General features: G+C 37.7%; 2 protein-coding genes across 4 annotated transcripts in view; one reads left to right on the top strand and one right to left on the bottom strand.

Annotated features, from left to right (window-relative positions):
* Positions 1-7444, top strand: part of gga1 (golgi-associated, gamma adaptin ear containing, ARF binding protein 1) — a 45806-nt gene extending 38362 nt beyond the window's left edge. The window contains exons 15-17 of the mRNA XM_067459410.1: positions 1048-1217; positions 1295-1405; positions 6157-7444. Of these exons, the coding sequence (XP_067315511.1) occupies positions 1048-1217; positions 1295-1405; positions 6157-6267 (392 nt within the window). The 3' untranslated portion in view covers positions 6268-7444. The remainder of the gene's footprint in view (positions 1-1047; positions 1218-1294; positions 1406-6156) is intronic.
* A 544-nt stretch (positions 7445-7988) lies between these two features.
* ddx17 (DEAD-box helicase 17) lies at positions 7989-25415 on the bottom strand. Of its 3 annotated transcripts, none has more exons than XM_067459408.1 (14): positions 25299-25415; positions 25066-25196; positions 24704-24860; positions 24414-24510; positions 22999-23132; positions 22835-22900; positions 22533-22674; positions 14865-15025; positions 14463-14635; positions 14192-14302; positions 14044-14105; positions 13889-13948; positions 9132-9365; positions 7989-8941 (listed from the first exon to the last, which is right to left on the bottom strand). In XM_067459408.1, the coding sequence occupies exons 2-14, from the start codon at positions 25119-25121 to the stop codon at positions 8391-8393; spliced, it is 2004 nt and encodes a 667-aa protein (XP_067315509.1). In that variant the 5' UTR covers positions 25122-25196; positions 25299-25415; the 3' UTR covers positions 7989-8390. The 3 variants fall into 3 exon arrangements, 2 of the variants coding, with proteins under 2 accessions (XP_067315509.1, XP_067315508.1); XM_067459407.1 differs by having other exon boundaries at positions 25066-25173; positions 25299-25409; XR_010908597.1 differs by having other exon boundaries at positions 8804-8941; positions 9019-9365; positions 25066-25411.
* Positions 25416-26695: the final 1280 nt, after the last annotated feature.

Here is a 26695-nt window from a genome sequence, read left to right as displayed (position 1 = left end):
TTCATCTTCAGAACACAAATGAAGATAAAGGGTTAGTTTTTGCATCTTATTTTTGATGAAATTCAAAATCTCTAAGGCACTCTATAGACAGCTATTTCATGAACACTTTCAAGGTCCAGAAAGGTAGGAAAGACATTGTTAAAATAGTCCATGTGACTCCAGTGGTTCAACCTCAACAATGTCTTGTCACATGGACTATTTTAACAATGTCTTTACTATCTTTCTGAACCATGAATGTGTTAATTAAATTCCTGTCTATGGAAGGGTCAGAGAGCTCTTGGTTTTCATCAAAAATATCTTCATTTGTAATTTGAAGATGAATGAAGGTCTCACGGGTTTGGAACGTCATGAGGGCGAGTTTTTAATGACAGATTAAGATTTGATTGAATTACATAATTGGGTGAATCTTTAAGTTTGTAGGAAATCTTAAATTTCTTAAATCTTACCACAAAAAAAAATGATAGTTTGCAAATGTCTTAGATTTGGGGAAGTACTGACAGGAGACAATTCACATAAATTTATATCACAGATTTAACATGAGTCACATGATCTATTTATGTTAGGAAAAAGAACAGTCATTATCCACCGAAAAGCTTTACGTCTCCCCTAGATTTTTGTGGTGAGTTCATGACAGAAGTAGAGGTGAGCGAACTGTTCTATCGTTCGCTCAGTCAACAGCTTGAAATAAAGAATTAGCAGTTAAGTTTAACTGCTTTTTGGTGCTTTTGTGTTCTTTTTGACGCTTGAAAGCCTCAGTCTGCATAGGTACTAATTATATGGAAAATCATTTTTGAAGATGACTTGTGTGTTAAAAGGAAGAAAATAAAATGATAGTTTGGAATTAAATGAGCTTTAGTAAATGTTTAGCCGTCTGTAATGTGTAAATTATAGTGATGTTGTGGATGCTGTTTTTCCTTTTTGTTGTTTGTTTTTAAAATGAGGATGTGTTAACCCATTTGTTTCATTTAAGTGTTTTATTGCTGTTTAGAATATAAAATCAATTTAAGGTTAATTTAAAGGTTTCTATTTCTCTGTTTGACCTCACAGGTAGCTTGTTACCTGTGACAATCTTTGATAAACACAGTCTGCGAGTTTTGTTCCATTTTGCAAAAGACTCTCCACCAGCCCGGCCAGATGTTTTGGTGGTGATAATCTCCATGTTGTCATCTGCCCCTGTGCCCATCACGAATGTACGATTTCAGGCTGCTGTTCCTAAGGTAACTCTGTCTACTCATGCTTTTTCAGTAAATCTATATTGAATTTTGTATTAAATCTGTATTCTCTGTATGTGCAGAATATGAGAGTGAGGCTGCAGCCACCATCGGGATCAGATTTACCTGCCTTCAACCCTTTATTGCCCCCTGCCGCCATTACACAGGTCCTGCTTTTAGCCAATCCTCACAAGGTAAATAAATAGAGAATATTATGCAATTGTTGGGCTGCAACAGAACATGTATTTTGAATGCAGAAATAGTTATTTTGGTATGGCACACAAAATTACACTGATTGGAATAACATGTTATTAATTCCTTGGGTCAAGAAATAACATGCCCACAACTACTGGAAATAGAAAATGGGAACTCAATGCATTCTGGTACTTTCAGACACACACTACTGTAGAGACTGAGTAGTAGTGTAGATAGATGTTAATTTATATTATACAGTTAAAAACACAGAATGGTGGATGCTTGCTCTGTTATGAACTGCTCTCACAACCGGCGTGGACAACGTATCTCAAATTAAGTGCAATTTTTTTAGCTTTCCGGCATGGAAACAACACAATCGTGACATCGAAAGTAAAACTAGGGGAAAATAAACAACTAAAATGTGTCTTCATAATTTCTATGTAATATTTATTAAAGATGTATTATAGATTCAAAACCATTTGAATTTATAAGTGCATTTATAAGTTCATTTACACATAGCTACAACAAAATGAGGCAAACAACATCTAAATGATAAACTTGAAAATTTTACATAAAATATTTTAAGCCTGAGATTTGCAAGAGCAGCATCATTATTTTATTTTGTACAGAGATTGGTAAGTCTATTAGTAAAATCTATTAATAAAATCTGACTTTAAGTGGTTTTCGAGCACATAAGTTTGCACATTGAGCTGCATATCATATTGAGATCTATTTATTACTTCAGGAGTTACAGGCATGCAAACTTGAGACAAAAAACACTGTCAGCATATAATGCAACAAAGATAGCTAAAGTCAACAGATTTTACTAACAGACCTACCAATTTCTTTGTAAAATAAAATAAAATAAAATAATGTCATCTTTCTTAAATCATTTTTACCCCCCTGTAATTTGGATCCACATCTCAGGTGAACATCGCCTTTCATCACCATTTATTTTTGTCTTTCTACAGAAAAATATTAATAAAATCAAAAAAATTAACCAGGGATTGAGATGGCATGGAATGACCGTATTTTATTTCGGAATTTATTTCTGTGATGGCAAAGCTGAATTTTCAGCAACATTTTCTCCTCTCTTCCATCTTACCTTATCATATGCTGATATGGTGTTCAAAAAGCATTTCTACTCATTATTAATGTTGAAAACGGCTGCCTAATGTTTTCGTGTAAACTGAGATACTATTTCAAGTCTATGGTAAGATTTAAAAGAAATTAACACTTTTATTTAGCAAGGACATTAAACTGATCAAAAGTGACAGTAAAGACATTGTATAATGTTACAAGATTTATTTTAAGTGTTGTTCTTTGGAAACTTCTGTTCATCAAATAATCATATGAATAAAGGTTTCTTTTGGTTCTTAAAACAATCTGCATTGTTAAAAGCACTATATAAAGGTGACTTGACTTTTACATTTTGTTATCTTTTAATATTTCACAATGTTACTGTTTTACTGTATTTTTGATCAAATAAATGTAGCCTTGGTGAGACAATTCAAAAACATAAAAATATTAAAATAATAATCCAAACTTTTAAACAGTATACAGTATTGTTCAAAATAATAGCAGTACAATGTGACTAACCAGAATAATCAAGGTTTTTAGTATATTTTGTATTGCTACGTGGCAAACAAGTTACCAGTAGGTTCAGTAGATTCTCAGAAAACAAATGAGACCCAGCATTCATGATATGCACGCTCTTAAGGCTGTGCAATTGGGCAATTAGTTGAATTAGTTGAAAGGGGTGTGTTCAAAAAAATAGCAGTGTGGCATTCAATCACTGAGGTCATCAATTTTGTGAAGAAACAGGTGTGAATCAGGTGGCCCCTATTTAAGGATGAAGCCAACACTTGTTGAACATGCATTTGAAAGCTGAGGAAAATGGGTCGTTCAAGACATTGTTCAGAAGAACAGCGTACTTTGATAAAAAAGTTGATTAGAGAGGGGAAAACCTATAAAAAGGTGCAAAAAATGATAGGCTGTTCAGCTAAAATGATCTCCAATGCCTTAAAATGGAGAGCAAAACCAGAGAGACGTGGAAGAAAACGGAAGACAACCATCAAAATGGATAGAAGAATAACCAGAATGACAAAGGCTCAGCCAATGATCACCTCCAGGATGATCAAAGACAGTCTGGAGTTACCTGTAAGTACTGTGACAGTTAGAAGACGTCTGTGTGAAGCTAATCTATTTTCAAGAATCCCCCGCAAAGTCCCTCTGTTAAAAAAAAGGCATGTGCAGAAGAGGTTACAATTTGCCAAAGAACACATCAACTGGCCTAAAGAGAAATGGAGGAACATTTTGTGGACTGATGAGAGTAAAATTGTTCTTTTTGGGTCCAAGGGCCACAGGCAGTTTGTGAGACGACCCCCAAACTCTGAATTCAAGCCACAGTACACAGTCAAGACAGTGAAGCATGGAGGTGCAAGCATCATGATATGGGCATGTTTCTCCTACTATGGTGTTGGGCCTATTTATCGCATACCAGGGATCATGGATCAGTTTGCATATGTTAAAATACTTGAAGAGGTCATGTTGCCCTATGCTGAAGAGGACATGCCCTTGAAACGGTTGTTTCAACAAGACAATGACCCAAAACACACTAGTAAACGGGCAAAGTCTTGGTTCCAAACCAACAAAATTAATGTTATGGAGTGGCCAGCCCAATCTCCAGACCTTAATCCAATTGAGAACTTGTGGGGTGATATCAAAAATGCTGTTTCTGAAGCAAAACCAAGAAATGTGAATGAATTGTGGAATGTTGTTAAAGAATCATGGAGTGGAAAAACAGCTGAGAGGTGCCACAAGTTGGTTGACTCCATGCCACACAGATGTCAAGCAGTTTTAAAAAACTGTGGTCATACAACTAAATATTAGTTTAGTGATTCACAGGATTGCTAAATCCCAGAAAAAAAAAATGTTTGTACAAAATAGTTTTGAGTTTGTACAGTCAAAGGTAGACACTGCTATTTTTTTGAACACACCCCTTTCAACTAATTGCCCAATTGCACAGCCTTAAGAGCGTGCATATCATGAATGCTGGGTCTTGTTTGTTTTCTGACAATCTACTGAACCTACTGGTAACTTGTTTGCCACGTAGCAATAAAAAATACAGTCTTGTTCAAAATAATAGCAGTACAATGTGACTAACCAGAATAATCAAGGTTTTTAGTATATTTTTTATTGCTACGTGGCAAACAAGTTACCAGTAGGTTTTGTACAAACATTTTTTTTTCTGGGATTTAGCAATCCTGTGAATCACTAAACTAATATTTAGTTGTATGACCACAGTTTTTTAAAACTGCTTGACATCTGTGTGGCATGGAGTCAACCAACTTGTGGCACCTCTCAGCTGTTTTTCCACTCCATGATTCTTTAACAACATTCCACAATTCATTCACATTTCTCGGTTTTGCTTCAGAAACAGCATTTTTGATATCACCCCACAAGTTCTCAATTGGATTAAGGTCTGGAGATTGGGCTGGCCACTCCATAACATTAATTTTGTTGGTTTGGAACCAAGACTTTGCCCGTTTACTAGTGTGTTTTGGGTCATTGTCTTGTTGAAACAACCGTTTCAAGGGCATGTCCTCTTCAGCATAGGGCAACATGACCTCTTCAAGTATTTTAACATATGCAAACTGATCCATGATCCCTGGTATGCGATAAATAGGCCCAACACCATAGTAGGAGAAACATGCCCATATCATGATGCTTGCACCTCCATGCTTCACTGTCTTCACTGTGTACTGTGGCTTGAATTCAGAGTTTGGGGGTCGTCTCACAAACTGCCTGTGGCCCTTGGACCCAAAAAGAACAATTTTACTCTCATCAGTCCACAAAATGTTCCTCCATTTCTCTTTAGGCCAGTTGATGTGTTCTTTGGCAAATTGTAACCTCTTCTGCACATGCCTTTTTTTTAACAGAGGGACTTTGCGGGGGATTCTTGAAAATAGATTAGCTTCACACAGACGTCTTCTAACTGTCACAGTACTTACAGGTAACTCCAGACTGTCTTTGATCATCCTGGAGGTGATCATTGGCTGAGCCTTTGCCATTCTGGTTATTCTTCTATCCATTTTGATGGTTGTCTTCCGTTTTCTTCCTCGTCTCTCTGGTTTTGCTCTCCATTTTAAGGCATTGGAGATCATTTTAGCTGAACAGCCTATCATTTTTTGCACCTCTTTATAGGTTTTCCCCTCTCTAATCAACTTTTTAATCAAAGTACGCTGTTCTTCTGAACAATGTCTTGAACGACCCATTTTCCTCAGCTTTCAAATGCATGTTCAACAAGTGTTGGCTTCATCCTTAAATAGGGGCCACCTGATTCACACCTGTTTCTTCACAAAATTGATGACCTCAGTGATTGAATGCTCACTGCTATTTTTTTGAACACACCCCTTTCAACTTATTGCCCAATTGCACAGCCTTAAGAGCTTGCATATCCTGAATGCTGGGTCTCATTTGTTTTCTGAGAATCTACTGAACCTACTGGTAACTTGTTTGCCACGTAGCAATAAAAAATATACTAAAAACCTTGATTATTCTGGTTAGTCACATTGTACTGCTATTATTTTGAACAATACTGTACGTGAATGAATAATTTGTCAGTAAAGCTCACTAAATGTGCTGGTTATGGTTCATGGTGCATGTCAGATGTCTGTGGCCATCTTTGTTGATCTGATTATATGACATTTCTTCACATACTTACCAATACATTTTTTTCCCTTTATAGGAGAAGGTGCGGTTGAGATACAAATTGACATTTGATTTAGGAGAAGAATCACACGATGAGAGTGGAGATGTAGAGCAGTTCCCTCCACCAGAGTCCTGGGGAAACCTTTAAAAAAAATGAAAAGGACAAAAAAAAAGACTGATTTCCTGCTAGTGGCCCCTCTGCTTCCTGATGACAGTTCATATCCAGACTGTCAATGGCTCTGCCTTTGATCCACATCTCTCTCCTCTCCTTATTGTCCGGATGAGTGCTGAGAGGAGGCCTTTAAATTAACTTGTTTAATTTTTTATTTCAGTTCTAACTCTTTTTTTTTTCTCTCCCTTGTTGTTTTCAGCCCTTTTTGTATGAAGCTTTAAATGTTTGGAAGTTAGAGAGATGAGCTTTGTGGTCATTTATGACATTATTTCCACGTGTGAATTGAGATGCTGGAGTCTCCGTCAGCTGTAATGACATAGAACAGGTGAAATTTCTGCACTAATGGTTTCATTTTCATTGTGTTGATTTAATGGGTTTTGTTAACTTGCACACATTCTTGATCATATTTCTGTTTGTTGTGTGTTTGATTGTATTGTCAGGCTGCATGTGGTTTTACTGGTAACACACCAAACTTGAATCAATTTCTTAGCAAGAAATAACTAAATGATCTATATTACAAATCAAACAGCCCTTCATTCATTGTCGTTTTTGCATCTAATTAATTATGATTGTCCTCAGTCCTAAAATTGCCCTTCTATACACTGTACTGCTCTTGAACATCACGCCGATGTCTTGTTAATATTTACCGTACGTGCCTAATCAGTTTTTTTTTTTCATGTTAATGTGAATATAGACATTTAGTTTGATGCTTGTTTTTAATTGGCAGAATAACATTAGCATTTGCCCCTTTTGTTTTTGAGTCTTTGATGGTTCCACAATTAATCTGGGCTCTTTCAATACAGTAAAGTTTAATGAATACTGTTTCACTTTTGCTATGCTTGTAGAATTCTGTATTCAGAAGATAACAGAAATAATTGGTTGAGTCAGGATGGTGCTGCGTCAGAATTCTCTGCAGACAGGATTTTAAATCAATTCTCAAATGAAACAATTCTGGTTTGTGTCTCCCAACAGTTAAAGGTCTGTGATAAAGCCAGTTGCATTCCCGATTATGTCCTTCCAACCTGATGATGTAAATATCGGTATTGCTATTATGTACATTTGCCAAAAACGTATACAGAGATTAAACATATGGAGAAGTGAATGTAGTGCAAATATGTATTTAAGGGAAATAAAGTTATTCTTTTTCTCTGGGGTTTAAAATGCATGTTTTCATTTAATTATTTTAACTATTTGATAAAAAGTTGAATAAGGTAAAATATATGTTTTTATAATTATTATATAATTTAATACAAATTTAAAAAGCGATTGCTTATATATATAGTCAATCGCTATTTAACTTTAAAAGTGATTATATAAAAAGAATGTTCTTTTCCAGCTCCCTTCCAATCAGATGGTTGGTGTCATGAACAATTTGATTTTGTGGAGTTTGTCCAAGACCCCAGGGGTAGCTGTTTGTAACGCCTGCTCATACAATATAGTAATGCAATGATGCAAACAGTATTTAATGTTTGCATTGAATATGAGTAAGGTTAAGCATAGTAATTGGTTAATGCTATGCTAAGGTAAGTGTGGTTAGCTTTTTAAATGAAATTATGCTTAAAATAAAATAAAAAATTACTCCATCAGTGAATCATTTTGCTGGTTGATGACATTGAGTTGGCAGACATTGGTAGGTGGGATTTCCAGGGTGTGTGGTTGATGTTAGCAAAATGGCTGTAGTTAGAAAAACTAAGTAATTAAGAAATCAACAAAGTATCTTTAATGAAACAAATTACACTGCTTTTAAAAACATCAATAACAATGAATACATATTGACCAACTGTAATCAAAAATGTAATTAGAAAGATACACTTTAAAAAAAAAAAAATCACTATCTAAAGATACATTTAGTTATGACAAACTAAAGATGCTTAGTAGCTGGTTTTGTTTCAGTTAAATGTAATACAAAGTACTGTATTAAACAAACAGCCCTTCTCTTAAGACCCTGGACCACTGGCTTAACTAAATGCTTTTCTATGACTACACAACATAAAATAAGGAGCACACCATATTACATGGTTCAAATGTTCAGACTGGGAGCAGGGCAGATTACTATTACAACAAGAAAAGGTTTAAAAAGATGGCAATGGATCTTTATGCTACTTTCTGGGAGGGGGAGGAAGGGGTGGTGGTGAGGAAAACGGGTATGGCCCAGGACCCATGAAGCCCATGACCGGCTGTGGTGGTGGAGGAGGGAACTGTTGTGACATGAGTGGTTGCGGACCTGGACCTGGCCCAGGCTGAGGAGGAGTTGGAGGCGGTCCTCCAAACAGACCTTGGGGCGGTCCTGCCTGATCTTGTCCTCCGGCTCCTCCGTTACTGCCCCCACTTGGATGTGAGCCTCCCCCTCTAGAGCCATACTGCCCCCCTCCTCCGCCCCCATAACCCTGGTATTGGTCATCTCCTCCATTGTTGTAGGAGGGCCCTGAGTTATAGTTGTTTCGTCCATCCCTACTGCGATCTCTATAAGAAGAGGGCATACGGTCGTCGCGGCTGCTCCCACCCGACCTCCCATCACGACTAAAGTTGTTGCTGCGGCTGCCCTTGTTAACCCCCGTTGCAGAACGCATACGCCGATCACATTCATCCTGGTACATCATGTTGGGGTTATTTGAGCTTGAGTTGTTGCCACGGTAACGCATCCTCCCACCTACAGAAGTAGTCAGTGAGAGGTCAGGAATTAGGCTAGAGATACAAGAATTTGAAATGTGAAAAATAAGAACTTACCTTTAAATAGTGCCAATCTAGACTGGGAATCTAGTTTTTGCACTCAGTTTCTCAAGGACATAATACAAACTGAAATATGACTGCCCAACTGCAGCTCATCTTGAAACTCTCACCTCCACCTCCCCCACGTCCTGTGTCCACCAGCTGCAGTAGTTTGGGGTTGATGGCCTGTCTAGCCTCCTCAAGAACCCTGACCAGATCACGAGCCTGCCGGAGGTTCCCAGGTGTGAAGAAAGTGTAGGCTGTACCTTTGTTAGTGCTACGGGCTGTGCGCCCAATGCGATGAACATAATCCTCAGAAGAGTTTGGATAGTCATAGTTGATGACAAATTTAACATCCTCCACATCTTCATGGGGCCAAAGTAAAGAAATGTATGTAGGAAGAAAGAAAGAAAAATTGAAATTAGAAAGTGAGGTTGACAGAAGCAATGGACCATTGCCTAGTTCACCGTGACGTAGCACTGGAATTATTCACTCATCTGCGTTTGGGATCCTTTCATGGATTTGGAGTTAGGTTTCTATCACTAATAAAGCCAAGACAATTGACCAAGATCAATACAAGAAGGGAAATATTGATTAATTGGAATGCTCTAAAAAAGGAATTCAATTATAAAAGTTATCCAATGACCTGAATACAATTAAGTTTTGACGTATGCTGTCATTAACAGTTATAAATATCCAGGTGTTAATAATATATATATATATATATATATATATATATATATATATATATATATATATATATATATATATATATATATAAAATAAATAAACATAATCAACACCAAAACCAAAGTTTTCATAAAGGAAATTAATTTAGTCATAAAATTGACAATAAAAAAATAAAAACCTCTTATCAAACGTAACAAAGCTTGTTATTATCGCAAATGCGCTGCAAATGTTTTGTAATGTTTTGTTCATGTATTAACTGCAAACAGCATACACTAAATAAATTATCGTGGCCCATTCAAATTAAGATTTTTTTTAATTTTTATGATAAATTGATATTGTCAACCCAGCCCAAGTTGTAGCTTACCCACGTTGTGTACACAAAGTAGAAACTGATCCTAATTAAACCACCATTTCGGTCAAATAATTACTCTCTCCAAAACTAAATTTAATTTGCTTAAATTTTTGTGCATCACTATAATATTAATCATTCAGATAAAGCTGTCTTATTCAACCTAAAGACAGGGTCGCACTAGCCGATTTTTTCAGTCAAATTCCAATGGTTTGGAAAACAGTATTCCCAATCACATCATCCACGAACTGAACACTGACATCAAAAAAACAAACAAAAAAAAAACGGGTGCGCACCAAAGAGTGCTACTGTGAACAGAGAAGTGTGAGACAATTTTTCCTTTTTCTTTTTTTCAAATGGAAGTTTTTCCGTCGGCTAGTGAGAAACTGCCTTAAGGAGACAAACACTATACAGTAAAATAAATAAATAAATAATAATAAAACAAAATTTAGCTTTGAGCACTTACCTTTTCCAAAGATAAAAAGCTAATCTAACATTAAAAGGTTAGTTCACCTATTCTCGTCGCTTCATAAAATTAAGGTTAAACCACATGAGTGGACTATTTTAACAATGTCTTTCCTACCTTTCTGGGCCTTGAAAGTGTTCATTAAATAGCTGTCTATGGAGGGGTCAGAGAGCTCTCAGATCATCGTTTAGAACGACATTAGGCTGAGTAAATAATGACAATTTTCATTTTTGGGTGAACTAACTTACGTATTACATGAACTATCAATACAAAATTAACAATATGATTCAGTTTATATCCAAACTAATTGTGTCCAGCAATACTTGGTGTAATTAAAGAGGAGAAATGTCAGGAGTTCATTAAACAATGTGAAGATTTTTTTGACACATCTTAAAAGTCTGTTTCTCATTACAGTTTAAAAGGGGCTCTAACAACACTGCTATTGACCCTAAAAGAAAACAGTCTCCTTTTGGAAAATGACGATACTTGATTCTATTTTAGATGTCTAAAGCAATGTGCTAAAATGGACAATACAGTCATGTACAATAATGGCCTAATGGCACTTACCACACCCATTCAAACATACTTAAAGGACATTTACCACACTATGGAAACAGTTCTCATGAACAGGGCAGAGACTAGGGCATGATCAGGTACTTACCCTAGGTTAGGTTACTCTTGGCTGGGATCAGTCCTGGGTCCCGTGGAGCGGCCCAAGAGGAAGAGGTTAATGTGGGCTCACGCGTTGAGCTGCCCCCCCTTCACCCTCGGCCCTGCCCCAGCAACGCCAGGCGGGAGCAGAACCGGCTCTGCCCCAGTTCTCTCTCTCTCGCTGGGTTGCAGGGCCTCCACAAACCGGACCGGACTGTATCCAGCACTCTTAACTTTCTGTCTCCCTCTCTCTAGCACTCCGTGGGCAATTCAGCCCCAAATCTATCTTAGGGGCAGACTTTCCTGGAATCTAACAGAGCCCTGATGGGCCATAGTATCCTTTGAGATTTTTTTTATGGTCAATCCAGATTTGAAAAAAAAAAAAAAAGAAGTACGCTAGTTGTTGCCGCTAGCCTCAAGATAAATAGGGACGCAGCTGAGGGAGTTTATCCATATCAAGCCCTGTGCTAGTGTCTGGTAACATGGTAGAGGGAGGCCACTGTGTCAAATAAGCACAGCATGCCTGGGCTGGCAGTTAGGAAGTCAAAAATCCTGAAGGGGAAAAAGAACAATAATAGTGTAAGACCCTCTAGAATAACCCAGACATACCCAGACAAAACAAAATAGCAATTTCTGATATCTTTGTGTGGTCATTGTTCACCCAGATATAAATGATTCCAGAAAGAAGTTTAGCACAAAATAAAGTCAAATATTTATAATAAAACTTCTGACCAACTCTATTCTGACCTAAACACTACTGATTTAAATCTGATAGCTGGACAATTGCACACAATTTGTTCAGGAAGGAGACTGGCATTAGGACCCAGGGAAGAGGAGGGAAGGATATCAGCTCCCCTAGATCCGTGCTAGGGTCAACAGCGAGCCGGTGAGCCCCACATGTGCGAGGATTTTTACATTAGTAACAAGAAACAGACAGCACACGTTTAACATGTTTGGAACAGCTTGTGGATGTGGAAACTGACAAAACAGCCCACCAGTCAGTCACCGTCAGCCCAGAGTCCTTTTTACGACTAAATGTGAACCTGACAACTCATCAATAAATATGTATATTGCTCAAAACAAGTAAAGACTGGGAAGAAAAGATAAGACAGGAAAGGACAGGGTGGAATTAAGAGAGAGAGGTAAAAATGTCAAACCAAATATTCACAAAATGTATGTGATGTTTTTCCAACTGTAATGAGAGAAGCCATTAAGGTCCGAACCAAAATAATCCAAAACAAACAACCCCAAAAAAAACCTATAGATATAAATTTAGGTTAAAAACTTCTTAATGTCTATCCTCCTCCTTAAGTCTGACAACTCTTAATCTGAAGGCATACTTTTCCGCATTCCACTCCATATTGTGGACAGTCCATGTGACGCTTGTTTTTGTGCACACTGTCTACATGGCGTAGCCCAATTTTTGTATCTGTGGAGAATTGTATGCAGACCATGTGCAAGCGATTTGAGTGATTAAAAAAAAAGAAAGGTCCACTATATGCTCAAGATCAAGTGGAATGTGGAAAATGAAATACACTCTTCAATAAATATAAGCCTTCAAGTACACAAGACACTGCTCTCTGTTCATCAAATGAAGATGTCAAAAAGTAAAAGGGGCGTTCACACTGATTAAATAACTGGCTGTTGCCAAATCTCTGTGCAGTTGTGTTGGTTATAGTTCCTACTTGACTGATGACTATCCTGACTGTATCAGGTGGTGGATCACAGTTCATTTTTAGGAAGCGGAGTTCTACTCAACTTCATCACATTGCCAAAAGTCACACATTGATGGAAACCTTCAACTCTCTTTGAAAAATGAATATGTTTAAATAGTTGTCAATGTGAACACTCCTTCACCTTCGCTATTCCCCCAGAGTGAGGCATGATATATTTATATCATATTTTATTTTAATGATGTTCATGTCTAGAATATCTTAATATCTTCATAATTTCCTGTAAAGTTCTGAATCAATGGGTACTGTGAAAAGCACTACACAAATACATTTCATTTAATATATTTACAAAAAAAGAATTACACTAAGGTGCGTTCACACTTGACTGGTTGGTTCAATTAAAACAAACGTATCACTTACTATTTTGGTCTGGATCAAAAGAACCAAAGTGTGAACATGGGACTGGTTTATCGATCAACATTTATCCTATTACTTCAGTGATCATTTAGGTGTTTACCTGACATAATAATTACTTGAAAAAATCAGTTTGATGCAGGGATGCAAACTCCTAAGGTGTGAAAAAGGCCAAACGATTACATATCTGAGGACATGCTTTAGTGGGAATTACTTTTGAAAGAATACGTTTCTAGCAAACATTTCAATTAATTTCATGTTCATTAATATGATCTCATGTTTTTAAGGTTATTCAAGGATCTCACAAAAGCGATTTTGCTTTCAAAACACCAAAATTCTCCAAAAAGATGAGCAGTTTGCAGCCCTGTGTTTGTGTGAATAGGAATGACATCTGCTTAACCAGTGCATCTCTATTGGAACAAAGTTTGAGACTTTTTTTGAGTTTTGATCACTGAACATTACAAAATAATAATACTGACTGTGTGCATCAATGTTGTATATATCAGAGTGTTGTCTATATATTATTTAGTGGAGATCAGATGATAATTTGGTTTAGTTTTTTTTTTTTTGGAGGGGAGGGGGGGGGGGGTGTAGGGGGTGGATACAGAAATGATTCTATCAGAATCATTAAGTATCAGAACATACCCAGACCCCGTGAGGCAACGTCAGTAGCGATCAAAATTGGAGCTTTTCCACTGCGGAACTCTGGAAATACACAACACAGAGCAAAACAAAGTGAGAACTTTCAGGAGGAATTTTGACAGCCTGCTTCAATAAAATGTGAAGCTTAAATACTTCACCTGATAGTACCCAGTCCCTCTCTGGTTGGCTCTTGTCACCATGAATACACATTGCAGGCCACCTGGATAAAGACAGAACACACATCGCATCAGCATACAATATGATTTTATAAAAACCTTTAAGAGGGATTATAAAGATCTGTCTCACCCATCTCTTCGCATCCTGCGAGTCAGTTCATCACAGCGTTTCTTTGTCTCTACAAAGATGATGGTTTTGTTCTCCTTTTCAGCCATGATTTCCTCCATCAGCTGAATCAGCCTTTGCGCACAAAAAAAATATTTGAAACATTTTTGTCTTGATTTATACAGACAAATATTAAAATAAACCAACACAAATCGCAATAACTGAATAATATAATAAATGCTCAATAGAATTCATATCCAGTACTTTAATAGACATGACCGGTAAATCAGCTCACTTGTTGTCTTTTTCATTTTCCATGCAGACATCCACTATCTGCAGGATGTTGTGGTTGGCGCTCAGTTCTAGAGCTCCTATATTGATTTGGACATAGTCATGGAGGAAATCTTCAGCCAACTGACGCACCTCTTTGGGCCAGGTTGCACTCCACATGAGGGTCTGTCTGTCAGGCTGAATGAAAGAGGAATAGCAGCAAATGTAAAGATTAGGCTTAAATTGTATGTATTCAGAGAAAAGTGATGATGGGTAGCAATCTTAAACAATCTTTTTGAGTGCATTATCATTGCTGATTTTCCTAGATTTTCAGTATAGCATAGCTGTGTGTGTAATGTTAACATTCTTGAACTGTCAAATACTATAGTAAACACTGGAGACAGTCTCACAAAAGGACAGTACTTACTCTAATTTGGTCAAGAATTTTGCGGATTTGGGGTTCAAAACCCATGTCCAACATACGATCAGCCTCATCTAGCACCAGGTAAGTGCAACGACGCAGGTTGGTTTTTCCTACCTCCAGGAAGTCGATCAGACGGCCAGGTGTGGCAATGCAGATTTCAACACCTGTAGGAGGTAAAACAATGTTTATTGAAAAAAAGTCCTTAACTATTCCTACTCAGTCAGATTCTGCATTCTGAGCTGTTAACACTTTTTACACTGTTTACAGCTTTTACACTGTTAAAGACTTGGATTCCATGCTAAACATGGACAAAATTTTAAAACTTATGTTGGATGTTTGTTGGAGTATTTTTTGTGCCGGTGTTGAAGAATTACATTGATTTTATAAAAAATAAAACTAGGTTATGTATCAATAAAATAATGACTGGGCCTTCTGTAAGGAGAGGAAACATGGAAAACCACTGGAAGATCGCATAACTTGGTGTACAGGCACAGATGTGAGGCCTAGTTGACCAGTGAAGCGTTAAGAGAATGGTACATGATATGTATTGTTGGGAAAAAAAGAAACTCTGGGGATTTTCCACAGTAAATCAAAATGATGTAGAGGTTTGCATTAAAGTGTTGCAAAATCATAAGATGGTGTTGTGAAATCATGAGGTGGCTTTATGATGGCCTGGATCGGCACAGAATGGAATGGTTAGGCCGGCTACACACTGGCTGTGTGGTGTAAGTGTTCGGCCCAACAGTGGAAAAGCAGCTAGTCATTCGAGTGCAATAAGCTGCGAAAGAGAATTCGGGATTGCACGCTGTAACTTTCTGTGCACATGATTAGTTTATTGATTTTGAAAACTTTTTAATGTCAAGCAAATCACACACAAGTAACAGTCTCAGTCTTTTATTAGCTAAAAACGTCAACCTAAAAGTTTGACTTTGCACAACTTTTTGAAGTAGCCTATAAAAATCATTCAGATATAGCAATTCATTCCAATATACATATGACAATATTTCCATCTTTTGATATACAGGTCCTTCTTAAAAAATTAGCATATTGCGATAAAGTTAATTATTTTCCATAAAGTAATGATACAAAATAAACTTTCATACATTTTAAACTTTTCATATACTTTCATATATTCTAAAAAATTAGCATATTTCATCCAACCAATAAAAGAAAAGTGGTTTTAATACAAAAAAAGTCAACCTTCAAATAATTATGTTCAGTTATGCACTCAATACTTGGTCGGGAATCCTTTTGCAGAAATGACTGCTTCAATGCGGCGTGGCATGGAGGCAATCAGCCTGTGGCACTGCTGAGGTGTTATGGAGGCCCAGGATGCTTCGATAGCGGCCTTAAGCTCATCTTAAGCTTAAGAGTGTTGGGTCTTGCGTCTCTCAACTTTCTCTTCACAATATCCCACAGATTCTCTATGGGGTTCAGGTCAGGAGAGTTGGCAGGCCAATTGAGCACAGTAATACCATGGTCAGTAAACCATTTACCAGTGGTTTTGGCACTGTGAGCAGGTGCCAGGTTGTGCTGAAAAACGAAATCTTCATCTCCATACAGATTTTCAGCAGATGGAAGCATGAAGTGCTCCAAAATCTCCTGATAGCTAGCTGCATTGACCCTGCCCTTGATAAAACACAGTGGACCAACACCAGCAGCTGACATGGCACCCCAGACCATCACTGACTGTGGGTACTTGACACTGGACTTCAGGCATTTTGGCATTTCCTTCTCCCCAGTCTTCCACCAGACTCTGGCACCTTGATTTCCGAATGACATGCAAAATTTGCTTTCGTCTGAAAAAAGTACTTTGGACCACTGAGAACAGTCCAGTGCTCCTTCTCTGTAGCCCAAAAGTGGCTTGACCTGGGGAATGCGGCACCTGTAGCCCATTTCCTGCACACGCCTGTGCACGGTGGCTCTGGATGTTTCTACTCCAGACTCAGTCCACTGCTTCCGAAGGTCCCCCAAGGTCTGGAATCAGTCCTTCTCCACAATCTTCCTCAGGGTCCGGTCACCTCTTCTTGTTGTGCAGCGTTTTTTGCCACACTTTTTCCTTCCCACAGACTTCCCACTGAGGTGCCTTGATACAGGACTCTGGGAACAGCCTATTCTTTCAGAAATTTCTTTCTGTGTCTTACCCTCTCGCTTGAGGGTGTCAATGATGGCCTTCTGGACAGCAGTCAGGTCGGCAGTCTTACCCATGATTGCAGTTTTGAGTAATGAACCAGGCTGGGAGTTTTTAAAAGCTTCAGGAATCTTTTGCAGGTGTTTAGAGTTAATTAGTTGATTCAGATGATTAGGTTAATAGCTCGTTTAGAGAACCTTTTCATGATATGCTAAGTTTTTGAGATAGGATTTTGGGTTTTCTTGAGCTGTGTGCCAAAATCATCAATATTAAAACAATAAAAGACCTGAAATATTTCAGTTGGTGTGCAATGAATCTAAAATATATGCAAGTTAAATTTTTATCATTACATTATGGGAAATAATGAACTTTATCACAATGTGCTAATTTTTTGATAAGGACCTGTATATGGTGTAGCCCAAGTATACAGTCCCTGACAAAAGTCTTGTCGCTTATCTATTTTCTAGAAATACCTGATTGTAACCTGACTTTTAATTAATTAATTGGTGTTAGAAATAGCTCATTTGAAAAGCTAAAACCCTCCAAAATGATGTTTAATGCACTGAAATAAATAATGTTCACAGAAAAAATATTTATCATTTAATCAAGACGGAAAGGTCAAATTTTGGCAAGACAAAAGTTTTGTCGCCTATACAGAAATTGAACAAATTTACAGCAAATACAAAAATATGTCAGCAAATTAAGTTGTGGTGCTGTGAGATCCAAATTTAATATCTTGTATGACTTCCATGAGCTTGAAGGACTGCATCCATGCGGTTTGGCAAGGATTCATACAATTTATTGATGAAGTCATCAGGAATAGCTAAGAAAGCAGTCTTGCATGCCCCCCAGAGTTCATCAATATTCTTTGGTTTCGTCTTCCATGCGTCCTCTTTCATCCTACCTCACATATGCTCAATGATGTTCATGTCTGGTGACTGGGCTGGCCAATCCTGGAGCATCTTGATCTTCTTCGCCTTGAGGAACTTTGATGTGGAGATGAAAGTATGCGATGGAGCACCGTCCTGCTGCAGAATTTGGCCTCTTTTATGGTTGGGAATATAAGAGGTAGCTAAGATTTCTTGGTATTTTAGACTATTGATGTTGCCTTCCACCCTGCAGATCTCTCGCACACCCCCATTCTGGATGTAACCCCAGACCATGATTTTTCCGCCACCAAACTTCACTGTTTTCTGGGTGAATCTCGGATCCATTCTGGCACCAGTAGGTCTCCTGCAATATTTGCGGCGACTGTGGTGTAATTCAACAGAAGATTCATCTGAAAAATCCACCTTCTGCCACTTTTCCTGCGTCCATCCCAGGCTGTGGGCCTTGGCAAATGCTACACGGTTTTTCAATTGTCTTTTGTTTAGTGCTGGCTTTTGGGCACTGATTCGACCATGGAGGCCATTTCGAGACAGAATCAGACAAACTGTTCTGGTTGACACAGGGACTTCAGGTGACCAGGTCTCGTGGAGCTCTGCTGCAGTGGAAAATGGGCTGGCTTTGGATTTTCGAGCCAACAAACGGTCCTCTCGAGCAGTTGTATTGCGGGGTCTGCCTGACCTGGGCTTGTCAAAAACGTCTCCAGTCTCTTCAAATCTTTTTTTTATCCTCTGTATTTGACGCTGAGACACATTGAAGGTGTCTGCCACATCAGCAGTGAATCTGGTCTTCAGCCTCTTGATAATCAAAACTTTAGTCTCTGGGTGAATCTTAGGCATGTTTGCAGAGGTCTAGTTGCAGTTGATGTGAAGGTCTAGTGTACTGGGGTTCTTTTTATACACACTTGAGACCTAATTGATCCATTATTAGTCACAGGTGAAGCTCATATGACAACGCGACAACACTTATGTCCTTGCAAAAATTGACTCAATGGGCTTTACCAAGCTGTGAATATTAGAATACTTTTTGAAAGTTTAGTTTTTCACTGAAACATTATCACAAAAGCTGGTGGGATTAAAATGAGCCATTTCTTGTAAAAAAATCTTGATTAGAAATATATTTCAGCGGCACTTTAGGTCAATTTGTACACAAGCGACAAGACTTGTCAGGGACTGTCGATTACCGCAAGGCTCAGTACTAGGACAGTTGTTCTTCACCTTGTAAATGGTACCTTCGGGTGATATTAGGTATGATAATACTCAGCTATATATTTCTTTGCCCCCTGACAAAACATACCAATTTAAAAAAATGCAAAGATGACATTAAAAAAAATTGGGATTATTAGTAATGTACTACTATATTCTGGAAAATTTTTTGGTTTTATTTACTGAATCAATAACCTATCAATCACGTAATAACCTAGAATACTGTCTAACACTTGATGGCAACTCTGAAGTCTATGTCGTTAGTAAGTTACCTGGGTGTGTTATTTAATACCAACTTAATACCTACCCCCCACCCCCCAATCACTACTGCTTCACAGTAATGATGCTTTTCTTGGGATGGTTCTCATCATTCTTGTTCCTCCAAACACATTTAGTGGAATTATGAACAAAAAGTTATATTTTGGTCTCATCTGACCACATAACCTTGGAAACAGTGGTCCCAGCACTTTTCAGGTCATTGACCAGCACCTCCCGTGTAGTTCTGGGCTGATTTCTCACCTTTCTTAGGATCATTAAGACCCCACAAGGTGAGATCTTGCATGGAGCCCCAGTCCGAGGGAGATTGACAGTCATGTTTAGCATCTTCCATTCAAATACTTATTTACAGCTGTATCATAAAAATAAATAGTTTAAAAAAATCATATATTGTGATTTCTGGATTATTCTTTTTTAGATTATGTCTCTCACAGTGGACATTTTTGAAAAATGTTTTTGACACAGATGGCAATTTCATACCCCTCCATGATTACCAAGTGGGAGAACTTGCCAAATAGCAGGGTATTCAAATACATATTTTCCTCACTGTAAATCCAAAGGCTTACACATTTAGAAAAATATAGCTAAATCATATGTTTACATTACATTTCTTTAGAAAGAGTAAGAATTTCTATTATGCAATCTGAGGAGGTTTGAGTCATCTCTCCCATCTCACTATACTGTTATCAGTGATGTGCGGGTCAATGTATAAACAACCCGCACAGGACCAATGTTTTCAGGTAACCCGTCTGCAACTTGGACTGCAAAAAATAAAAATTGTGAGGTTACCCCGACCCGCTTCCTGACCCGCATTTTTTTAAAAGTAGTAAATGCTCCCTGGCATAATATCCATTAATCCAGCCTTTCGAGGAGAGAAATGTTTCAGGCCCTGGTGAGTGCTTAGAGGTGGAGCGGCGAAAGCAGGCTGTTCTTGAGGCGGCCCATCATTGTCCACTTCAGCTGTCTAGATCCATATTATTGATGAACGCGATATTTATGTTTCGACCGTGCTTGGAGAATTCATCAGCAGGTCAACTGAGAGCAAGCCCCCGTTTAGAAAAGTGTGAAAGCCCTTAGGAGTGCAAAGTCGCAAACTGTTCTTTTTCTGAATGCTGTATGATATAGCCTAATGTTGAGTAATAAAGGCTTGATTTATTCATTTATTTTGTTTAGTTTTCTTAACAATTAAGAGGCTGAGCAATGCGTGTTGGACATTACTGAGCTATATGTGTTTAAAAAAGGATAGCCTATTAAAATGGTAGCTACAATAGTAGGGATGCACCGATACCATTTTTCCAGAACTGATCCGATCCGATATTAAAAATGTTGAGTATCTGTCGATACCGATACTAAACCGATCCGATACCAATGCAGTTTTGTCTATGTAGAATTTCTAAGCCTTAGTGTGTAGAATTGAATAAATTAGATTAGTGAATAATACAGCAGCAAAAGCTATAAAATCACGAGTGCACAATAATTGTATAAAATCTAAACATTTAGTTAGGAAAAAATAAAGGAAACCACAAAAGTGAATAACTGTAGCTGTAAATCTGGTAAAATATGTAACACAAAATATATTCATGGAAAACAAGTAAATATATGTATAGAAATAGGGCCTATATACTAAGAAATTGCATTTATTTTCAATGTGTAGTGCATATTTTTAATGAGGCAGCAACATATAGATAGAGAAGAACAAGAAAGGGTATTAATAAGGCTTTCATAGCGCAACAGTAGCATAATACAGAGCGGCACAAAGCGCTTATGCGCATCCCGTGCGCAGGATGATGCGCTTGAAGCAACACGGAGTCACATGCTCACAGCCACAGTCATAGACGCTCACAGCGCGCCGCGCTCCGTCCGCATCGAGAAGTTTAAAACAAGATATAGACGCGTAGTATATCTATGCAGTATTCTTATAAGCCGTTTATTTTAACAGTTTAACATTTCAGTTACTGTGTGTGAAAAACAATATAATAACTAGTCCAGTGTTGTGAACTAACTGACACCCGGTAGAAAGTAACACGGTTTACAGCAATAAACGCCAACAGATAGCCATTTTTTTTTGAGAAACCATAACGTTAGAGCGTTATCTACAGATCAAGCATAATAACAGAAACAATAAATAATCTTGGAAAGTTTCATCGTGTTGAGTGTCGTAACCGAACGCGACAGTTTAAAGCTGAATGGAGAGTGACTGACAGCCGCAGTGGAGGGAAGCATTGACGTGAACTAATCTGTACTCGCATTAAACGATGGAATGGCTTCAGAACACTTATAATATAGTGCACGAATCGTTGATGCTTTATAAGGTTTTTGTGCCTTTTGTGGGGCGCTGGGGCTTAACAATAACACAGAATATTATGCGCACAGTATCGATTTTGGATCGGTCCTGTCTGTCCGATACCCGATCCGGCAAATAATGGCTGATCGGAGCCGATCCCGATCCCGAGTATCGGATCGGTGCATCCCTATACAATAGCATTGCTCAGTTCAACGTGTTGGGAAATCGGGCATTTTGTCCTGCGTCATCTTTATTTCAAATGACTCGACCGACCGCGACCTGAATATCATTAAAAATATTTTTGGATGACTCGTAACCGCGGATACCCGCGCATCGCTGACTGTTTTTGTTTCTGTACATTAACGTGTGTGCGTGCGGTAATCCGAGGCCTTTATCTTTGCAAGCACACAAGTAAATATGTGCACATGTAGATAATTTACATGCTCCTGAATGCTAAATATTTCTCATTTTAGATCTCCCCCATTCATTTTCAATGGATAGTCATTTTTGACCAATATAAGCTCAGATCAATGAGGTCAACATCAAAAATGTTCATTTTACAGCTAATTTGGACAGTTTACAGCTAAAACTGGCCAGGGCACTAAGTGTGACCATTAATGTTGTATTTGCGACCAGAAACTGTGTGTGAATTTTACTGGCAAAGGCTGCGATTTAATTATGTACATTTATAGCCTGAGACGCTGCATGTTTCAGAGCGCACTTTGTACTTTTACACACATTAATGACATTAGTGAGCTCACTATTGCTACTCTTTCAGTGTCTCAGATCGGCTTGGTTCACAGGAATAATAAATTAAAAAAACATTAACAACAGGTAAAACTCTATAGAGTAAAATTAAAAAAGTTGTAGATGTTGGTCTGTTCCCATACCTCTTTCTAAATCCCTGATCTGAGGACCTTTAGGGGCTCCACCATAAACACAGGTACTCTTGATTCGGGATGATTTGCCATAGTCATAAGCCACTTGCTGCACCTGCTGGGCTAATTCACGCGTGGGTGCCAAGACAAGACACTAAACGGAGCAGAAAGAAAGAAACACAACACAAGTTAAGAATATACAAAGCACTATGGATTCATTTTTATCCTAGTGTGCATCAACAATAGTACATCCTTCTGATTTTAAATCAGTGCCTAATTCTAATTATTGAGGTAAAAGTTGTATGGAAACTTACGATGGGCCCATCCCCTCTCTCTAGGTATGGCTGATGGTTAATGTGCACTATGGCAGGCAGCAAATACTGTGGAGGACATTGAAATAAGAAAACGTGAGTTTACTGGGAATGTGTATTAAGTATGGGTTTTCTCTGGCTGTTGTTTGTAGATGTAGGTCTCTTACAGCCAGTGTTTTTCCAGAGCCGGTCTGAGCAATGCCCACCATGTCCCTGCCACTGAGAGCCAAAGGAAAACCTTGAGCCTGGATCGCAGTGGGCTCCTTAAAGTTCTGCTGCAGCAGCACTTCCATCACATATTCTTAAACACACACGCACAAACAGAGAAACATCACCTTCAATATTACATATATGCAATATTGCCACTGCTCTACAAGTCCAGATTTTTTCATAGAACTGTTTTTAACATAAATTTTGTCTTATGACTGAACACAATTACAAAGCAATTTAGTTGTGTGAATTAGGCAGCAGAAGCAATGGGACAAAAGGTCATAATTATAAACAATAATAAATAAAAAAACATGCAGTGTTCAAAATCACCCCGTGCCCTCATTCATTATTCCCTACATGACTCCACTAATATTGTCCATTGAAGGAGTGAATGAAAACGTGAGTAAATTCAGACACTAAGTGCACCGGAAGGACTGCCGCTTTTGCATAGTTTGTGCTAGCTGTTTAATAATTATTTAAAACGTAGCTCCAGTATTAATGAAAACATGAATCTTGAACTCTGCTATGGAAACTAGCATATATAAACCTTAATTAACTATTTAATTATCAATTAAAAAGGAATGTATACTTGTATGATATTACACTCGACCATCGTGATTTGGAATATGGATGGATGTTTATGTCAGCATGCAGGCACAATCTACTGGCGAGACACGGGAATACATTCAGCGCAACTTTCACAGTGCCTTATGGGCATTCTCTAGCCGCAGTGCGTACATCAGATGTACACTAGTTATTGTGATGCAGTGTGGGATTGAATGATTGCACTTAATTGCAATTAAGGGTAAAGGGGGGCAATTTTAGAAGTAGCCCTAGTTATAGTTAAGGAAGTAATACATTTCAACAAATTGGGCCCAATGCACATACTGATTGTTTCTATGTGTGTAACTTAAATATGTTAAAGATAGTAAATAATTATTTGTAAATTAATACAGACTAGTGTAATTCCTTTTTTCTGACTCTCTGTTTCCTCTACAGGGCCTATGCAGTTTTTATGTTAGTTACAAACAAAAGGATGTTGTGCAGTTGTGTAAGCACAGCAAACAAAAAAGGAATGAAACACTCTCTGATAACTTGTTATTCTACAGTCAAATAAAAGACCTGTTCAAAATGAATGAATCATTCAAGAACAACCCATCACCACTAGCAGAAAATACAACAAGAAATAATATTAGTAAGTGTGTTTTCTTCACTGGATGAAAAAAAAAACTGTTACACTCACTGAAGAGAAAAAACCCTGGTGTCAATGAACAGATCCACCTTTTCCTTTCAAAATCGTGTTCATATATTTGTATTTATTATGAATGGTCTTTTGGAATAACACTGTGATTTACATGTGCATTAAACTCACGAGGGAACTGAGCTTGATGGAAGTTGGTGACAGGCTTTGGACAGCCGGAGCCTCTAACGGTGATCTCTTTCCTCTTGCGATATTCTTCAACATCATACTATTTAATACATGCAAAGAAAAATATAAATAAAAGCAAAATGGTAGATCACTAAAGTTTATTAAATTGATTTACCAAAATAACAGTTAATAATGTTTTTGCTGTAAATAAATTAATATGTAACGTTAGAGAAGTCCATTCCAGACTCAATTTTTTCTTTTTTCTCAGAATTTTTCTTTAGGTTCTTTATTACCTGACTCATGTGATGAACCTCTGGGTGTTCGCTGTAGAAGTTCTTCTCAAATTTAGGCAGCTGGTCCAGGTCCCATTTCTTCTTCCTTAGCCGATCTCCTGGGTTCCCAAACTTCTTAGGTGGAGGTTGGACAACTCGACTGGATCCAAAGCGAGGCCTGTGAGAGATACATAACTTTCAATCCTTTTCCTGACTGTGTTTGAGAGAAGTTTATAGACAAGTAAGCTAAATCTGTGAACTGAACACCTAAATATGAATGACTTAATATCGACTATCCAATTAAACTGATATTATTATTGTTTTTAATACACACAGATAAACAACATTTAACATTAAAACATTAAATAAATATAATATCCCACCCTCTGTCCCGTCCTCGATCTCTGTCTCGGTCCCCATATGAGGAGCTTCCTCTCATTTCCTACAGCAGAATATTCACCTCCTCCAGAACAACAGAACGCTGGTCCTACCTGGTTTGTGGAAATGTGTTTTTCTGGTAAGCGGTAGGTATGTAATATGTTTAATGAGGATGTTTTAGACAAGGTTAATATGCAAATTCTGCAAGTAACTCCTTACTGCATGAAAACACACTTACAAACAACAAACCCTCGAAAAATACACCAGCTTTGAGTTAGAAAAGCATATTCTTCGTGCGTACTCGGTTAAGTAAAATGTCGTCTACCACTAAGCAACTGGTCCCGCCCCGTTTAATGTCGTAGCATTTTGTACGTAGGGATGTATTGAAAGTACACAAACAACGCAACGAAAACCGCGTAGTGTGACGGTGAATTCACGTAAGTGCGTAAATAGGGTCGAACTCAAAACAATGGTGAACTTAATGGATTTAAATCTCTCTAGGAGGCTTTATAAAAATTATGTGTGCTTTGAATGACTCGACAAACAAATGTCATAGTTTAAATGAATACAAAATATTTTCAAAACTGTTCTATAGCAGTCGCAACAAAATATAGGATTGTACTTTTGTTGTGTCCGAAAAGAAACCGCCCCCTATCCAGTGCACTATAGTGTCGGCCATTTTGTAGTGGTGTCCGAAATCTGACTGAACAACCCCACTTGCTCTCTGATTTCGAGCGTACATATTTCCCAAAATCCAACGCGAAGAGTTTGCAGCTTTCTTATTTATTTCACGCCAGTTCTAGTTTGGCTTTTCATTACTTGATTCAAATCTTAAAATACGGAGACAATATTTGAAATTAAATGATTTGAAATTTGAAATGAAATTAAACAAATTATGTAACCTTAGTACAAAAAAAATATATATATAGGCACTAACTATATGTTTTACTAATTTGTGGGATTGTTGACTCAACACTGTAAGGTGGAGATGATAATTTAGATGATTTAATTCTTATTTGTATTTATTTATTAGGCCTTTTAATTCATATATTTAAGTTAATCACCTAGTGTATGCATGCTCAAAAAATGAAACTAAAAATCTTTACCAAACAATAAATGCATTCAATGATGCACACTTGCTGTTTGTTATTCTGTAAGTCATAATGATTAGGAGGTATTGCAAAGTCGATGCAGCAGGATTCCAACAGAACTTTAGCTCTGAGTAGCACTGCTGCCTAATAACAAAAAGGAGTAGCACTGCTGCCTAATAACAAAAAGGATCTTGGCTTTAAGTCAGGGTTGAAACATAAGTGTATGAGCCATGTGACTGGGTGTACCAGCCTACAATGGGATAGGATATTATTTGCCTATGGCTCTAAAATGCTGATTCTCTTCCTGGTTTTAGGACTACTAACTAACCAGGTCTGACATCATAGAGACATAGGAATTTCTTATTAAATTACTAATAACTATGTAAAAAAAAAAAAGGTAATTCATTAATTTAAAAAAAAACATCTGCACTAAATTTGTATTTTCAACATTTGTGCAAAATGTTTGCTTTAGCTTCTTTTCTATAATACAGCAATAATTAGTTGCTTAGAATACAGCAAAAGAATACTAAAATAATACACTCCA

Source organism: Pseudorasbora parva, chromosome 12 (genome assembly GCF_024679245.1).
Source record: "Pseudorasbora parva isolate DD20220531a chromosome 12, ASM2467924v1, whole genome shotgun sequence".
Classification (NCBI taxonomy): domain Eukaryota; kingdom Metazoa; phylum Chordata; class Actinopteri; order Cypriniformes; family Gobionidae; genus Pseudorasbora; species Pseudorasbora parva.
The sequence above is the reverse complement of the archived record's forward strand: the minus strand, read 5'-3'. Positions and strand labels throughout refer to the sequence as shown.